Source organism: Littorina saxatilis, linkage group LG2 (assembly GCF_037325665.1).
Source record: "Littorina saxatilis isolate snail1 linkage group LG2, US_GU_Lsax_2.0, whole genome shotgun sequence".
NCBI lineage: Eukaryota > Metazoa > Mollusca > Gastropoda > Littorinimorpha > Littorinidae > Littorina > Littorina saxatilis.
In genome coordinates this window covers 24,812,413-24,829,742 of record NC_090246.1, presented here as the reverse complement: position 1 = coordinate 24,829,742, position 17,330 = coordinate 24,812,413, and the positions used below count along the sequence as shown (strand labels likewise).

At 39.3% G+C, this 17,330-nt stretch overlaps 1 protein-coding gene across 1 annotated transcript; it reads left to right on the top strand.

Moving 5' to 3' along the window:
- Nucleotides 1-11,887: 11,887 nt before the first annotated feature.
- Nucleotides 11,888-15,140, top strand: LOC138956015 (uncharacterized PE-PGRS family protein PE_PGRS20-like). Its single transcript, XM_070327489.1, has 3 exons — nt 11,888-13,236; nt 14,594-14,728; nt 15,026-15,140. The coding sequence occupies exons 1-2, from the start codon at nt 12,357-12,359 to the stop codon at nt 14,707-14,709; spliced, it is 996 nt and encodes a 331-aa protein (XP_070183590.1). The 5' UTR covers nt 11,888-12,356; the 3' UTR covers nt 14,710-14,728; nt 15,026-15,140.
- The last annotated feature ends 2,190 nt before the right edge of the window (nt 15,141-17,330 follow it).

The following is a 17,330-nucleotide window of genomic DNA, read 5'->3' as shown; positions in this document are numbered from 1 at the left end:
GACTTTTTGTTCCTAAAAAAACCATTTTCCTTCATATCGGATTCCTCCTTGTTGTACCTACTTTTCTGTTTTGCTTCTTTTTCCATATCAAGGTCAGAAATGTGAGGAAAAATTATACACACGAACTTCTCCAGAAAGTCTAGTCAATTATAGACATACAATAAGCAAGGAAACAACCACAAAGATCCCCAACAACATGGTTTAAGCACTTCATTAAAAATACAATGCTAGGCGTTGTATACACAAACACACACACACACACACACACACACACACATTCTGGACCGATTCCTTTGCAAGCAAAATACATGATATAATGCCGGACGGCATATCTAAATCTGAATTAGCTGAGGGCGGTGAACATGTGTCGTTGTTTGCCGTTGTCATGAGAACAGTTATTTTTGTTTTGTTTCGTTTTTTTCCTCTGAATTTTTGCATTTTCACAACAGGCTTTTCTGTTTCATCTCTCGTGCATGGTGTCAATTGGAGAAAAAAAACCCGGAACAAAACAGAAGTAACTTATCTCGTGAGAACGGTAGTGCACTAGGTTTGGGAAAAAACACGACAGTACCTTATCTCTTTCAACCCGCATGGGGCCCTTCAACATCAATCAATCAATCAATATGAAGCTTATATAGCGCGTATTCCGTGGGTACAGTTCTAAGCGCTTGTCGAAGAGTTGTCAACACAGGACTAACAAAGAAACTAACATCTGCAGACGGACACGAACCCTAACACACACTAGCAAACCCTGATAAACATACAACAAACAACAAACAGAACTCTACAAATAGTTAAGTTCACGTTTGTGTTGTAATTTGCAAGCAAACATCGTACATAGTAAAGTTAATCGACTTTGCTACAATTTGTAAAAACTAGGGCATTACCTGATACAAAAAAAATATATATATATAAATCCCATGCTGTTTTCAAATTCAGCGTTTTGCTATTCACTTCAATATAATAGTAAATAACAATCAAGAAATAACGAAGTCTTTTAACCACAATTTCCCAGATATTTACACTTTTCATTTTGTTTCAATTCACACCACCAAACATACACTTCGCCTTTTGCTATTCAGTCTCAAGTCTAAATAATAATAGTACAAGAAAAATGTTCATTCAAAATGAACAGGCGTCCATGTTATTTTGATGACAAACATGTATTGATACAGTTTGTTGTATAATTTTGCAAGTGAATATGTGTTTATTGGCTGCATGTTTCACTAAAACGCAGTAAAATAAAAACTTTTTCGTTGCTTTTGTTGTTTCCTTTGATTGCAACCAAATGACTGAAAATTAAGTGGAAGACACTTTGAGATATAAGGAATCGGATAGGCCATGACACGAGAAGGTGTAGAAATCTGCTTGCAGACAGCTTTAACATGACATCACATATTGATATATTTTTTAAAGTTTTTGCATATTACCCCATTTTTGAGGTCACGTTTTAACTTTGGTTAAGTGTTTGCCCACAACTGACATTAGATTACATTTAAACATTTTACATTATTTTTCTAGCACATGTTCATGTTAGTCTGCGCCATCCATTGATCACAGAACATCCACATAGGAAGAAAAGGTGTTTGACTACTGAAATAAAAATGTTTAGAGAAATGTAGAAAGAGGTGAACAAAATGCAAGATGATTTGGTATGGAATTTAGTTGTATACGTGAATGAGGTGTGAAACGTATGCAGAAAGGAAGATGTTTATTTGCGATGAAAGAAAATAGATATAATAACTTCATACTGTAGTAAAAAAAACAAAACAAAACAAAAACAACCAGTAATCAGCCAATCAATTTCAAATGTTCATTCAACAGTAACCATATACATTCGACAATGGTCCTCTGTAAATAAAAATTAAAAACAAATCTGCTTGGACAGAATTGTTGTTATTTTTGGTAATAAGAAAATATCAACTATCTTGAGATGCATCCTCTTGCACAAAAATAATGCAAGTTAAGGAGTTACGTCCATATGCGTAAAAAGTTAAGATGAATATATGGATCAACAATTACCTCCCCTACTTGCATTATATTTGGGCAAAGCTACAGGAATAGTGTAATGATATTTTAAAATAATTGTCACATTGCCTTAAACATTTGGATTTTGACATGGAGTATTTTACGTAATGTGTACATTTTAGACATGGCAACTGAAGGAAAAAAAGTGGAGAAAAAAAACCTAACATTTTGTGGGACAAATTTTGTAAGTTGGGTGACGAAACCATGTAAACTTTTCCTTCACAACAGACAAAATTAAGAGGTTTTTCTTTTAACAAACACAAAGAAATATGTCTTTACCTTCGAACAAGCACAGAAAGTATGTGTTTTTGTTCATAAGACCATGCATTTTGTTGTTGTGGAGATATGGATTCAACTGCAGAAAATGTGAAACTTTGCTAACAATTCCCATACCTGACATTTTAAAAGTCTAAAAAGTGCCTCCCACTAGCTTGTCACCAAATAAACAAAGTAGGTTGTAACAAAATTGCAGATTAATAAAAAAAATAGTTCAATCAATAGTATATGTCACACCTGACATTAAACTAGTAATTTCCATCACTATCCTTTTCAGGCATTAAAAATAGTTCAAAGCAGCTATAGCCCCACATGGAAGTAAGAGGCTCATTCACAAGCTAGTTAAAAGCTTTTCATTCTTTTTGTTTTTCTCAAAAGAAAGTTCATAGTATGACAACAGTATTCACAGCAGGCAGTTTTAAATCACTCAAGGGTCATTCTCAAGGTGTGTTCACGAAATACATTGTAATTTTAAACAGAGACAATTATCAGTTCACGCTTGAAGATGATTTTACTGACCAAGTTTCTCCCCATATATTTCATAACCCTGCAGGTGAAAATGGGAATACCAGCACAGAATGACTGTCAGTGAACATTTAATACCAACACTTCAAACTACATCAATGAAAATCAAAAAGTGTAAAAACTCATACTCTGATAATTGTTGTCCAAGTGTTTCAAACTACATCACTCATCATAAAACAGAAGCTGTGACTTGGATTTAGATAAAAATCAACACGCGGAAAAACTCATACTCTGATAATTGTTGTCTAAGTGTTTGTGTGGTTAAAAAAACAAACGTACCTGATCCTGAATAAAATCAGAGCAACCCATATGATCATTAAAATGTAACCATTCACTGGTCCATAGGTATACTCTTTTCAAAAAGGAGATGGGTATGGAAGAGGCAGTGCTTCTGTTAGTGATTCAAAGTGCCAGACATCCCATCCTAGTGCTGTGAAATGGATATAAATTATATATATATTCAATATTTCATGGAAGCTTACTAATATTTGCATGCAAACATACTGTGACAGTACTAATACAGTAAAAGCATTATTGAGGGTGAACAGCCTGCTTTACTTGGTTTCAGTGAGGAGTAACAATACTAACAATAACAATAACATGCCTAAGTTGTGAAATGTAAGTACTTAACCCCCCCCCCCCCCCCCCGGACACTGGCAAAATTCCAGCAGAATGTCCCCCACCTTCGCTGACGATTATCCACAGTTTATACAGGAAGTGTGCAGGTAGGTTGTCTGCCTCTGTGTCGGTTTTACCTCCGCGGTGTAGACGAAAAACTTTTCCACTTCTGCCACAGGGCGAAAAGTCTCGTTTTGGCACTTTAACTTGGCATATAACATCAAACATCACGTTAATCAACTGAATTGTGTGGCATTATACCTATGCGATTCATGTCACATTAGAAAAACTGCCGTAACGCAATAAAATTCCTGAGATGTTAGTATTATGCATAACACGGTAAAACATCGAGTTTTGGTGTCTGCGTTTTGGACGTTTTCGCTGGGATTACGGAGGGCTATTCACATCGTGTTAAACAAGTTGTCGCAGTGAGCAAAACACCAGATAACGTCTGGAATTTTGACAAGTTATTGCAGTGACTTAAACTCGAAGTTAGCTGTTGGTTTTGATGTGTTTCACTGCGTTTTCGTCTTGCTTTTGTTTCATAATGTTGTTGCTGTTGTTGTTACTGTTGGGAGCTATACATCACATTTTTGTTCCCCCAAAAATTTATTCTTGATTAATATCAGGACGCAAACCATCCCCTTTACTTCACACACACACACACACACACACACACACACACACACAATCTACTCCTCAGTTTGCAGCGTGGCTTCGACACGCGCGGTCTGCTGTAAAAGGCCCTAATAGAAATCACCCGCTAGGTACACGCGCACTCAAGTTAACCTCTGCTTTGACCTGTGGCTGTGTGCCAAGAGAGAGCAGAACACACACGCCGTAGACCAGATAAATAGGTGCTTGATTTTGGTATTTTGATTTTACATAACATTAAACCTTTCTTGGGGTTCATGGTCATGGCAACAGCCATAATAATATTATATCATGTATAATATTACATTTCAGCATATGTGAATTACATGTCATCATAACAAACTGTCATACATTTTTATTCCTCATCATTCTGATTGATCACAACCAAACCTACTATCAGTGGACACATCCAAATGCAAGCGCCTGTTCTTGACAAATTGCCACAGTGACTGATCTAAAAATATAGGTCCTTTGCCGCCACGGACACTGTTTGGCCTGTAGGTAAAATGTACAATGTATTTTCTGATTTGTGCACAAAAGCTTTTTTTCTTTTTTTCTTTTTTTTAACATAACAATGTTTAATGTTACTGTATGTTTGAAAGACCATGGTCACATTTGTAAAACAAATGTTAAATTAAAAAATAAATAACATTTTGGTTCATGATTTTTTCCTACACCTGTGCTAAAACTAAGAAGTAAAAATGTCGGTATATAAGTCACTCAAAAACTTCAAAGTATGAATGGTTAGAGTTTGTTGCGGTTGACCCTGCACAGTTCGACCGACGATGTTTTTGTTGAACAATTTTGTCAAAAAAAAAACAAAAAAAAAGTAAGGGCAGTAACTCAAGACGTAAATGTGGTAGTGTCCCATAGGCAACCGCAGAGTTATCCTGTCCATAGGCAAGCGCTTACTTGATCCCAATTACTAGGCGTCTCCGGACGCCTAGAATAAATCATAACTATTTTTCTTCACGCCATCATAGACATAATGTTGCCTCACATGTTCTTTGTACAATCGTTGGTTTTCACAATAAATATTGCATTACTGTACTTGTCTTCTTTTTCTTTAACAATGTCTTTCCAAAAACAAAACTCAAAGACCACACAAGCTATTGCAACCTACTCCTATCTCTCGTCTCTCTTCCTGGGTACAATGGTACCCAAGACTTACATTCAAATGCTTACATTTCCATGCTACCCACATTGTCAAAATACCAATAATTATTCAAAACAAATGTTAACTACTACCTAACTTCATTTCAGACCCACACCCATTATTATACACACATTTCACATTTAAACCATTAGTCGGCCCCCTGTCGATATTTATCGACTAAGTTCCTTGTTTTATATGTCAGCGACTACTAAACAACTGAGCCGCCATCAGCATGCATGCTGGTCACAGAGGATGTACAGTCTCGCTCTGGAAAATGTTTGGTTCACGAATATGAAATACATGCCGACGGAGTCTACAGAACATTTTATTTCCTTGCAAGAAATTTTAAATGATTTTTTTTAAAATTTGATTATTGGGATAGTCGCCTATACTGAGTATAACCCCCACCTCCCCCTTCCCCCCCCCCCCTACCCCCTTCCCTCTTCCCCTTCCCTCCCTTCCCCCCTTCCCCCCTTCCCTCTTCCCCTTCCCTCCCCCCCCCTTCCCCCTCCTCCACCCCCCCCAAAAAAAAGGTTTTTTGTAATGCTTCAACAGTATGCATTTTGAGTGTTTCCTGGGAAAGAGGGGGAGGGGGGAGGGGGGAGGGGGGGGGGGGGTTAGTTTATGACGTAAAGACTAAAGGAGATTGGCTGCTTGATGGGGAAATGTTTGGGGAAAACTCCGGGGTCATAATTATGTGCTACAGAAACTGCGCGACGCTTCAACTTCAATTGTAAAGCGACTGTTCGCAGATGACAGATAGTCTGCTTTGTTTTTTTCGTTTTAGTTTCCTTCATGCAAGTGACACAAAAAAAATGACAGTTTCGTGAGGAGAAAAGTGGTTTTGGCTGCATTTTTTTGTTTTGAGGATGTTCTCTGATTCAGTGCACTGACACAACTGATGACCGTTAAATAGCTTGCGCTGGTTTACCCCTGTTCGTGTTCTCCTAGCGAGGTTTTAATGAAGATAAAACTTTAATGTGGCTGAATTTGAACCAACACGCACACACGAAAGCACGCACGCATGCCTGCTCACACACATATATATATATATATATATATATGACAATATTTAAAAACTGCTCAAGAGTTTTCAATGAAGTTTTAATTTGTCCGAATGTTAGTCCCACTGGGGGGTTTCTTCTGAGCGACGAAGAATGAATTAATGATGTCTAGCAATAAATGGAGTGACGTGTGTTAACTATCCGTATCTGTCAGTCTTTCTCTATAATCATATTATATATTATTCACTCATACAAATGCACAACTTCCTCACGCAGTGCACACAGACACACGGCACATGAATTCAGCCGTCACACACACTTTCAGACAACCACCTGTAAGTGATATCCTGACAAATAATTAAGAACAAGCAATCCGTAACATGTTCAACCATTGCTATACGCGCTACGTAGTTTTCTTTTTGTTCCGGGATGTAAGTATATCCCATGTTCACAACCACCACTGCCCCCTTCCTTCCCACCAAACCACCCCCCACACATACACTCTCACGTTTATGTTCACACACACCGAACTGAAATGCAGGAGAGAGACAGATAGAGAGAGACAGAGATAAAGAGAGATAGAGACAGAGCGACAGAGAGAGCGACAGAGAGAGAGAGAGAGAGAGCGCGCGCGCACGAGACACAGAGACAGTGAGAGAGAGAGAGAGAGAGACAGAGAGAGAGAGAGAGAGAGACAGACAGACAGACAGACAGACAGACAGACATACAGACAGAGATAGAGAGACAGTGAGACAGAGAGAGAGAGAGAGAGAGAGAGAGAGAGAGAGAGCCGGAGAGAGAGAGAGAGACAGACAGACAGACAGGCAGACAGACAGACAAACAGACAGACAGACAGACAGACAGACAGACAGACAGACAGAGAGATAAATAAAGAGAGATATAAGATAAGATAAGATAAGATAAGATAAAATAAGGTAAGGGTAAGATAACATATGAGAAGATAAATTGAGATGAGATGAGATGAGATAAGAGGAGATACGATAAAAGAAGATATGATAAAATATTTATTTCTTTTCCGAGGGTAAAGGTATGAGTACAAAGTGGATAGAATATTCTGAAAATGTCAAAGCAATCCGCCAAGTCATTGCTGAAATACAGCGCTTTTTGTCATAATACCCCTCAAAATTGACGAAAAAAACTCCCGTTTTTGACCGCTCATGCGATCGACACCTGCATTAGTATGAATAGCATAGCACACGAAATACGCAAGCTAGTTCAACATAACAACCTGTTCGGGGTAGATCATTGATTTGGCTTTCATCTTGCATGCCTATTGTGATTTGTCGTCGATTTTTAATTGTGCCCTTCCGTTTTTGTCCAGTCGATTTTGAGGATAGTCTAAGCTTATTTGAGCGGCGGTCAAAAGATCCCTGTAAAAGAAATCTTTAATCCGAAAGGATATCCAAATAGTCAAGTGAACGGCCTTACCTGGCACATAAAGTTTGAATGAAATGACAGGGGAACTAATGCTTTTGTTTGGGTGGGAAATTTGTTGCAATAATTTGTTGGCCCAGTGTATATACAAATTGTGCAACCAGCCCTTACCCTAAAGAGAGATTACACTACTATTATTCCCCCCTCTGCTTCTTTACCTCTGTAAACTTGTAGAGCTAGTTATTTTTCGATAATGACCCAGCAACCAAACAAATAACGAGCCAGCAACAGCCTGAATCCTCGATAGTGCAATGGGTTGAGAAGCTGTTCTTATAAAATCCATGAGTTCGGTTGTTTTCTGAATATAGATCTGCTGTGCACACACCGTTCATCACAAGCAAATTCCCAAGGCAAGTAACTCATACTCTTGCCGACAAGAGTAGTTCCCCTTCTTTTAACGCAGTTTCTTCGACAACACTGACTGCAATCCGACGGTCAGTTTTCAACAATATTTCATTTAATAAACAGATCACACGCAACCAAATGCACACATCTCATCAATTTAAACAACATAAAGCGGTTTCATACACTATTTTCCCCAAAAAACTGAACTTCATACAGTAATTAACGTTGGAACACGGGTGCAAAAGTTCGTCTGCTAGTCCCATTTGACGAAAGAACATTATCTTTAGCGATACTAAAACATAAACAGAACACACAATATCTGCCTTTACCGCCACAGCAGAATAACAGCTTATCTGTGTACTTGATTTTAGTCTAAAACAGGGAAACTGACAAGAAGTGTTAACAGAATGGAATGATTTGCACGGAACTATACAACCGCGCATTAATCGATCGCCTGCGCAGGTTGACTGGTTGAGTGATTCGGATTCGATCAAACTTTCGCACAAAAACTCCTGTTTTCTTTGAATAACTGAAGAAAGGGGGAATAAAGAGGTTACACACCTCGTCTCAGTGATTATTAAAAATAATGGTCTCAGTTCGCGGTCATGAAAAAGCTCGCTGAAGCTCGCATTTTTCATGATCCGCTAACTTCGACCATTATTTTTAATAATCACTGAGACTCGGCATGTAACCTCTACGTAATTCTTAGAGAGAGAGAGAGAGAGAGAGAGAGAGAGAGAGAGAGAGAGAGAGAGAGAGAGAGAGAGAGAGAGAGAGAGAGAGAGAGAGAGAGAGAGAGAGAGAGAGACTCAGACTCAGACTCAGACTCAGAACTTTATTACAAAAGGATAAAGGTTTTAGGCAAAGCCTATTCTTCCAACCTGTCCTTTATACAACACATAAAGACAGACGAACATAACAAATAAAAATTCAATCATATAAGATATAGAAATACATTGTATGAATTGCAATACTATATGCAGTTACGGAATTATATAAGGAGAACTCAAAAATTACAAAATTACATTGACATAGTTAAGCCTTTCATTTTGAGAATTAAGTTGCTCAGATGAGCTACACATCCGTTAACACTAGTACAAAATGTTCAACAAAATAACAATCGAACAAGACATTTCATTCACGAATGATGTGTGAACGGGACTGTCTCTTAAACAATTTCACTGAAGTTGCATTTCTTATCTGTTGGGGGAAGGAGTTCCAGAGAAAAGCTCCCGAGAAGGCTAGGCTCGATTTGTAGAGGTCTATGCGAGGTATAGGAGGGATGATTTTTTGGGACCCATATCTTTTTGTGGCATGTTTGAAATGTGATTGCAAATATTTAGGACAGTCGTCATTTAGAATTTTATACATGAACACAGCCTTGTTTAACGTCAACTGATCTTTCAAGGGGAGGAAATTTAGGAGCTTTAGCTTTTCATCCGTGGACCTATTCAAATCATGCAGAATAAGTTTTGCAGCTCGGCGATGCAGGGAATTGAGTCTTTTTAAATGAACATCACTGCAGTTATCCCAAAGTGTCGAAGCGAAGTTTATATGAGGCATTATGTGGGCGTAATAGAACATTTTGAGTGCTTCAGAATCGGCGTAATGCCTTAATTTTGATAACAGGTACAAATTCTTTGATACTACTTTGCAAATATTACTCAAATGAGTTTGCCATTTCAACTCTTGATCAATGGTAACACCTAATAGTCTATGTTCCTTAACTTGCTGCACTTGAGTTGAACCAACTGACAGTTGTAATAGTAAAGGACTTAACTGGTGTTTTTGTCTCGTGGTTATCACCATACTCTTTGTTTTAATCGGATGAATGATCATTGCATTAGAAACGCACCACTCAGTGATTTCATCCACACTTGTTTGAAGAGAAGAGTTGACGGATTCCAAAGATTTTTGACTGGTGTGAACAGAAGAGTCATCCGCGAAGAACTCACATCTAACTTTTTCATCGGACACATGAAGGGGTAAGTCATTTATATAAATACAGAACAAGATAGGTCCTAATACAGACCCTTGAGGGACACCACTCCTGACAATCTCGTTTGACGAAGTTTTACAGTTAATGGATACATACTGTTTCCGTTGTGAAAGATACGATTCAAAAAAGGCACAGGCGGAGTCGTCTTTTAAATAGCACTTTAGTTTTGTCAGTAGAAGTGAGTGATCTACTAGGTCAAAGGCTTTCTTAAAGTCCAGAAACAACGCTCCCGTTATTTCTGCTTTGTTTATTGCTGACAGCCAAGTCTCGCATAAAGAGCTTAAGGCGGTGTGGCAGGAATGCTTGGAGCGGAATCCAGACTGAAAAGAATGAAACAGATTCATTTGTTCCATATATGCCAGTAGGTGTTTTTGTATGTGCTTTTCTAAGGGTTTAGATAGAACAGGTAAGAGGGAAATAGGTCTAAAGTTGTTTGGGTCTGTAAGATCCTTAGTTTTTGGAAGTGGTAATACCTTTGCACACTTTAAAATAGAAGGGAACACATTTTGTTGTATGCTTAGGTTATAAACATAAGTTAGGGAATCGACAATGTAAGGTAAAGCAAGTTTTAGCAACTTGACTGGAATCTTGTCTGGACCCATTGACTTCTTATTCGCCATTTGTTCTACCAGTTTTCCTACCTCGTGCACTGAGATTGGAGGAATAGAAAATGTGTCAGTTTGAGTCAACTTTTGTTCACAGAATGTTTTTAATTTTTCAAGACAATCATCCGTATCAAGGGAATCATTTTGCTTGAGACAAGATTTTAGGTTGTCTGCTAGCGAAATGAAGTGTTTGTTGAAGTCATTTGGAGATATTTGTGAATGAGAATTGGTTGATCCCTTCCTAGATTTATCAAGAATTTCATTCACTGCTCGCCAGATTGTAGCTGTATCCTTTTTTCCAGAAATTAGTTTATTAAAATATTCAGTCTTTGCTTGTCTCACTGTGTCCAACACTTTATTTTTTTGTAGTTTATATTCTGTTTTCATGTTGCGCTCTTTGAAATGATCACGCATCGCCATAGCCTCGATAATGTCTGAGGTTAACCAAGGGGGGAGCTGGGGATGTTTCACTCTATGCTGACGTAGTGGTGCGTGTTTATCAATTATAGAGCACAAAATATCGTGAAAAATCTTGCAGGCGCTCTCTGCGTCACTACAATTGAAAACGCTATAAAATGGGGCTTGGTTAAGGTCAAAGAAGAAGGCAGATTCAACAAAATACTTGAAACTTCTGTATTCGATTGTTGTGTGGCCTTTATGACATGATTTTGGCAATATAAGCGAAATCGAGCAAAACACAGAATGATGGTCACTAAAACTGGAATGCACTACTTGCGCATTTGCAACGAGAGAGAGAGAGAGAGAGAGAGAGAGAGAGAGAGAGAGAGAGAGAGAGAGAGAGAGAGAGAGAGAGAGAGAGAGAGAAAGAGAGAGACACAGAGAGAGAGAGAGAGACCACCGAGAGACAGAGAGAGAGAGAAAGAGAGTGAGAGAGAGAGAGAGAGAGAGAGAGAGTGAGAGAGAGACAGACAGACAGACAGACAGACAGAGAGAGAGAGAGAGAGAGAAAGAGAGAGAGAGAGAGCGAGAGAGAGAGAGAGAGCGAGCGAGCGAGCGAGAGAGAGTAAGAGAGTGCGAGAGCGGCAGTCTGACAACCAGACAGACAGACAGAGACAGATGGAGAGAACGAGAGAGAGAGAGAGAGAGAGAGAGAGAGAGAGAGAGAGAGAGAGAGACAGACAGACAGACAGACAGACAGACAGACAGACAGAGACAGACGGAGACAGACAGAGGCAGACAGAGACAGACAGACAGACAGACAGACAGACAGACAGACACACAGACACACAGAAAGACGGACAGGGACAAAGACATAACTTTTATTGCAGAAGTACTTATTAATCATTTCACATCCTCGTGTGCGAAAGGGCACTGTGTTCGCAGATGCGTAACTTTTTTGGTCAAATTAATGATTGTACTGTCTGAGTTGACTGGGTATATATAAACCCACTTTGAGGGTGAGGATCTAAAAACCTAGTCCACTGACACTCTGGGGAGAAAGTATATATACTGCGTTTCCACACATATTTAATAGAAGGTTAAAACAAGAAACACAAAACAAAAGAAAGCAAAAAGGACATAGGTAGAGAAGAAAAGAAAAGAAGCCATAGACGAAAAAGAGACTACCACTAAAACAAAACAAAAACAGAATGGCAATATAAAAAAGAGGAGATAAAGACAAGCTGACGAACTACGAATAGCTACAAAAGAAAGGGCACGAACCGAGGAGGATGACTACTGTGAAAATCATTGTGCTCTTTGCTCTGTTCGCGTTGTTGATTGTGAACGAGTTGACACGATTTGGATGCGATGCTCAGGGAGAACTTGGAACATGGGGCCAAGGAAACCAAGGAGGCCGTGAAGGAAGTCTGGGAGGTAGTCCAGGCGGTCCGTTTGGACAAGGAGATGGGGGAGGTCAAGGTCCCCAACCTGGAGGTCGAGGGGGCCAAGAAAATCCGTTCGGTCCAGGCGGTCAATTTGGTCGAGGGGGCCAACAAAATCCGTTCGGCCAAGGCGGTCAGTTTGGTCGAGGGGGCCAAGAAAATCCGTTAGGTCCAGGCGGTCAATTTGGTCGAGGGGGCCAACAAAATCCGTTCGGCCAAGGCGGTCAGTTTGGTCGAGGGGGCCAAGAAAATCCGTTAGGTCCAGGCGGTCAATTTGGTCGAGGGGGCCAACAAAATCCGTTCGGCCAAGGCGGTCAGTTTGGTCGAGGGGGCCAAGGCGGTTCATTTGGAGAAGGAGAAGGGGGAGGCCGAGGTCGTCAACCTGGAAGTCGAGGAAGCCAAGGGAATCTATTTGGTCAAGGTGGCAGGAACGGTCAGTTTGGTCCGGGCAGTCCAGGTCAGCCCGGTAGAGGTAGTCAAGGATATGGTGATAGGCGTCAGGGTGGTCACGGCGAAGAAGGTAGGGGTCGCTATCGTCAGAGCCAGAGTGGTCGGTACAGAGGTGAGCGAGGGCGGGAGAGAGGTGATGATTCGGACGTCAGGAACAACCCTTCCGTGAAGCAGCTCCTGCAGCTGATTAACCAGTGGCTCCAAACTGAACCCGGTTTCAAAGCCTGGTTTAACAACTCTGGTGGTTTAGGCAAGGTGACCCAGACTAGCTGCGCAAGTGAGTCTGTGTATTACGTTATTTGTCGCTATGAACATACCCTATTTTACCAGCCAGGGCTGATTTTAATGTATATAATTATGAAGTATTATTAACAGCGGTCAGGCCAGGACCTTTTTACATTTGGTCAAGTTTTGACTAAATGTTTTAACATAGAGGGGGAATCGAGACGAGGGTCGTGGTGTGTGTGTGTGTGTGTGTGTGTGTGTGTGTGTGTGTGTGTGTGTGTTAGTGTGTGTGTGTGTGTGTGTGTGTGTGTGTGTGTGTGTGTGTGTGTGAGTGTGTGTGTGTGTGTGTGTGTTTTGAGCGATTCAGAGTAAACTACTGGACCGATCTTTATGACATTTTACATGAGAGTTCCTGGGTATGATATCCCCAGAATTTGTTTTCATTTTTTTCGATAAATGTCTTTGATGACGTCATATCCGGCTTTTTGTAAAAGTTGAGGCGGCACTGTCACACCCTCATTTTTCAATAAAATTGATTGAAATTTTGGCTAAGCAATCTTCGACAAAGGCCGGACTTCGGTATTGCATTTCAGCTTGATGGCTTAAAAAATAATTAATGACTTTGGTCATTAAAAATCTGAAAATTGTAATTACAATTATTTTTTTATAAAACGATCCAAAAGTACGTTCATCTTATTCTTCATCATTTTATGATTCCAAAAACATATAAATATGTTATATTTGGATTAAAAACAAGCTCCGAAAATTAAAAATATAAAAATTATGATTAAAATAAAATTTCCGAAATCGGTTTAAAAACAATTTCATCTTATTCCTTGTCGGTTCTTGATTAAAAAAAAATATAGATATGATATGTTTGGATTAAAAACACGCTCAGAAAGTTAACACGAAGAGAGGTACAGAAAAGCGTGCTATGCAGCACAGCGCAACCACTACCGCGCTAAACAGGCTCGTCAATTTCACTGCCTTTTGCACGAGCGGCGGACAACGGTCATTGTGAAAAAATGCAGTGCGTTCTGTTTCATTCTGTGAGTTCCACAGCTTGACTAAATGTAGTAATTTCGCCTTACGCGACTTGTTTGTTTATCTCATTAAAAATGACCCAGAGAAACTAAGTTTTAAAATAAAAAATATCCGGGAAAGTTCTACAAAGACGATGATGATGATGATGATGATAATGATAATGATGATGATGTTGATGATGATGATGATGACTATGCCGGTACGACGATAACGATGACGCCCACGATGACGAGGACGACGACGACAACAACGGCAACAACAACAAAGGGGATGGTAATAACTGCAACGACGGTGACGACAATAGCACGACAATAATAATGAAGATGACGACGATCAGAACAGTGATGATCTTATATTTCCTTTAGATCCAAACACATGCACTACCTTAAGATTTACCAACCAAGCGGTGTTGCCCGGGATCTGCCAACGCCTGCAAAGATGGCCACAGCTTTTCCGGATGTTTTGCTATGTCCGTGGATGATCTGCACGATTCTTGTGTGGTGAGTCATCTGAATATGATTGTACTCTCAATGAAAATAGCACTACGGATATATAGCGATTGGCAATCGTAGTGAAGTATACAGCTGGCAAGGTTAACCTTGTCATGCTTGTGGTCTCTCGCATCACAAAGACAATTTCTTTTTAAAACAATGAATAGGACATATTGTCATCATTTTCACGAGTTTTCATTCATAACCAGTTGGGGAATAAATAACACTGTTCCCCATATAACAAATCGCCACGCTTCTGATTTTGCCCTGTTTCTCAAGTTTATACTCATCGTTTCTGCCTTTCAGATGTTTTCACTTTGCTGCGTGTTTGGCGTTACCTTGAAAACCGAAGGGGATGCATTTGATGCCAGTATTTGAAGGATTATTTTCGATTAACCCGTAGTAAAGTTGTATTTAGAAGGTCTAAACTCTGCTTCACTATATTTGCGTATTGGATGAACAATGTGTGTGTGTGTGTGTGTGTGTGTGTGTGTGTGTGTGTGTGTGTGTGTATGTGTGTGTGTCTGTGTGTCTGTGTGTCTGTGTGTGTGTCAGTGTCCATGAATCGGTGTGAACAATAATAACAATTACAACAACAACACCAACAACACCAACAACAACAACAACAACAACAACAGCAACAACAATAACAACAACGACAACCATCATTTGTACGCATCCATTACCACATACAGACACTGATACACAATTAAGTTGGAGAATGGTAAAATGAAATACAAAGCAAAATAAAGATACAATCATTCTCGGGTACACGCCAATGTAAACCACCGAACATGTGTCAAGGGCTTTATACCGTTGAAGAGCATTATCTCACTTGGACACATACCATAAATCAACAACCTGGACGTTTTGTGTTAAGATTGGGTATTTTTTGCCGAATCAACTTCTTAAATTGACACAGGTTACACTTGCAAAACGTTTCAGCGAAATAAATCCCTTTCACAGCAATCTTGCAAACAATGTTGTCTTGTTTTCAGGACTACCAAAGTTTTACTAGTGGTAAGGCCAACAAAAAAAAATTGTCTGTTTAGGGTAACCCGACCGACCCTATCGATTTGGCGCCGACCCAAAAACTTTTTTTTGATTTCAAAAAAAAAAAAGAAAAAAAAAGAGGTAAAAATGCTAAAAAGAGACATTTGGCGTTTCTTTCTCTCCCTTTCTCTCTGTTTTATTTATACGTTAGTTTTGAAACATGTATTCATCAAATATAAGAAGTGAATGTTCAGCCAACATAGCATTTACAACAAAAAAAACAAAAAAAACAAAAAAAAAAACCTACCTACCTACCGACCCTACTTTGTTTGGTCATGTTACCCTAAACAGACAATTTATTTTTTTGGCCTAATACTCAAATGAAACTTGTGCAGTACTTGTAACGGTTACTAAGCAGTATGCATGCACAGTCATGAATCTTTTTTTAATGTAAAACTCTTTCCAAAAGCTTACATAAAATCGGAATAAATACCGATTTCAATCCCAAATGTTACCTGAAGTTTGTATAGTTCGTTGCCATTAGATTCTAAAAGATGTAAAGCAATCCACCGGAACAAATGTAATACAGCAGATTACTACTTGTTCTATTACCCTCGTAACGTACATAATTATCTTATCTTATCTCTCTTCTGCCTGTCTGTCTGTCTGTCTGTCTGTCTGTCTGTCTGTCTGTCTGTCCGTAAACCTGTCTGTCTCACTCAGTCTCTCTGTCTTTGTCTCTGTCCCTGTCACTGTCTGTCTTGTCTGTCTGTCTGTCTCTCCCTCTCTCTCTCTCTCTCTCTCTCTCTCTCTCTCTCTCTCTCTCTCTCTCTCTCTCTCTCTCTCTCTCTCTCTCTCTCTCTCTCTCTCTTCATGATGGACAGAGTGAAAACTCGTGACGAGAATGTTGTATTGCTTGGCAATTTTAACATTAACCTGCTCAGACCTCAAACAACTTGGTGCTCAACCACTGCTCTGTTTGGTCTTCATCAGCTGGTTAAAACCCCTACAAGAGAAACAAATACTTCATCAACCCCGATTGATCATATTTATACTGATAGTAAGAATATCGTTGCAAATGCGCAAGTTTTAGTAACCATCACTCTTTTTTTGGTTCGATTTCTCTTAAATGACTTAGATTGCCAAAATCACGTCATAAAGGCCACACAACAATCGAATACAGAAGTTTCAAATATTTTGATGAATCTGCCTTTTTCTTTGATCTTAACCAAGCCCCATTTTATAGCAGAGAGCGCTTGCAATATTTTTCACGATCTTGTGTGTTCCATAATTGATAAACACGCACCACTACGTCAGCATAGAGTAAAACATCCCCAGCTCCCCCCTTGGTTAACTCCAGACATTATCGAGGCTATGGCGACGCGTGATCATTTTAACGAGCGCAACATAAAAACAGAGTATAAACTGCAAAAAAAAATAAAATTTTGGACACTGTGAGACAAGCAAATTAAGGCAGAATATTCTAATAAACTGATTTTTGATAAAAAGAATACAGCTACAATCTGGCGAGCAGTGAATGACATTCTTGATAAATCTAGGAAGATTAACCAATTTTCGTTCACAAATATCTTCAAATAATTTTAACAAACACTTCATT

Bases quoted from the DNA above. Each gene is read 5' to 3' on its own strand.
- LOC138956015 (XM_070327489.1), top strand. From the start codon at position 12,357: ATGACTACTGTGAAAATCATTGTGCTCTTTGCTCTGTTCGCGTTGTTG. The intron at 13,237-14,593 runs GTGAGTCTGTGT...TATTTCCTTTAG, and splicing joins GACCCAGACTAGCTGCGCAA to ATCCAAACACATGCACTACC.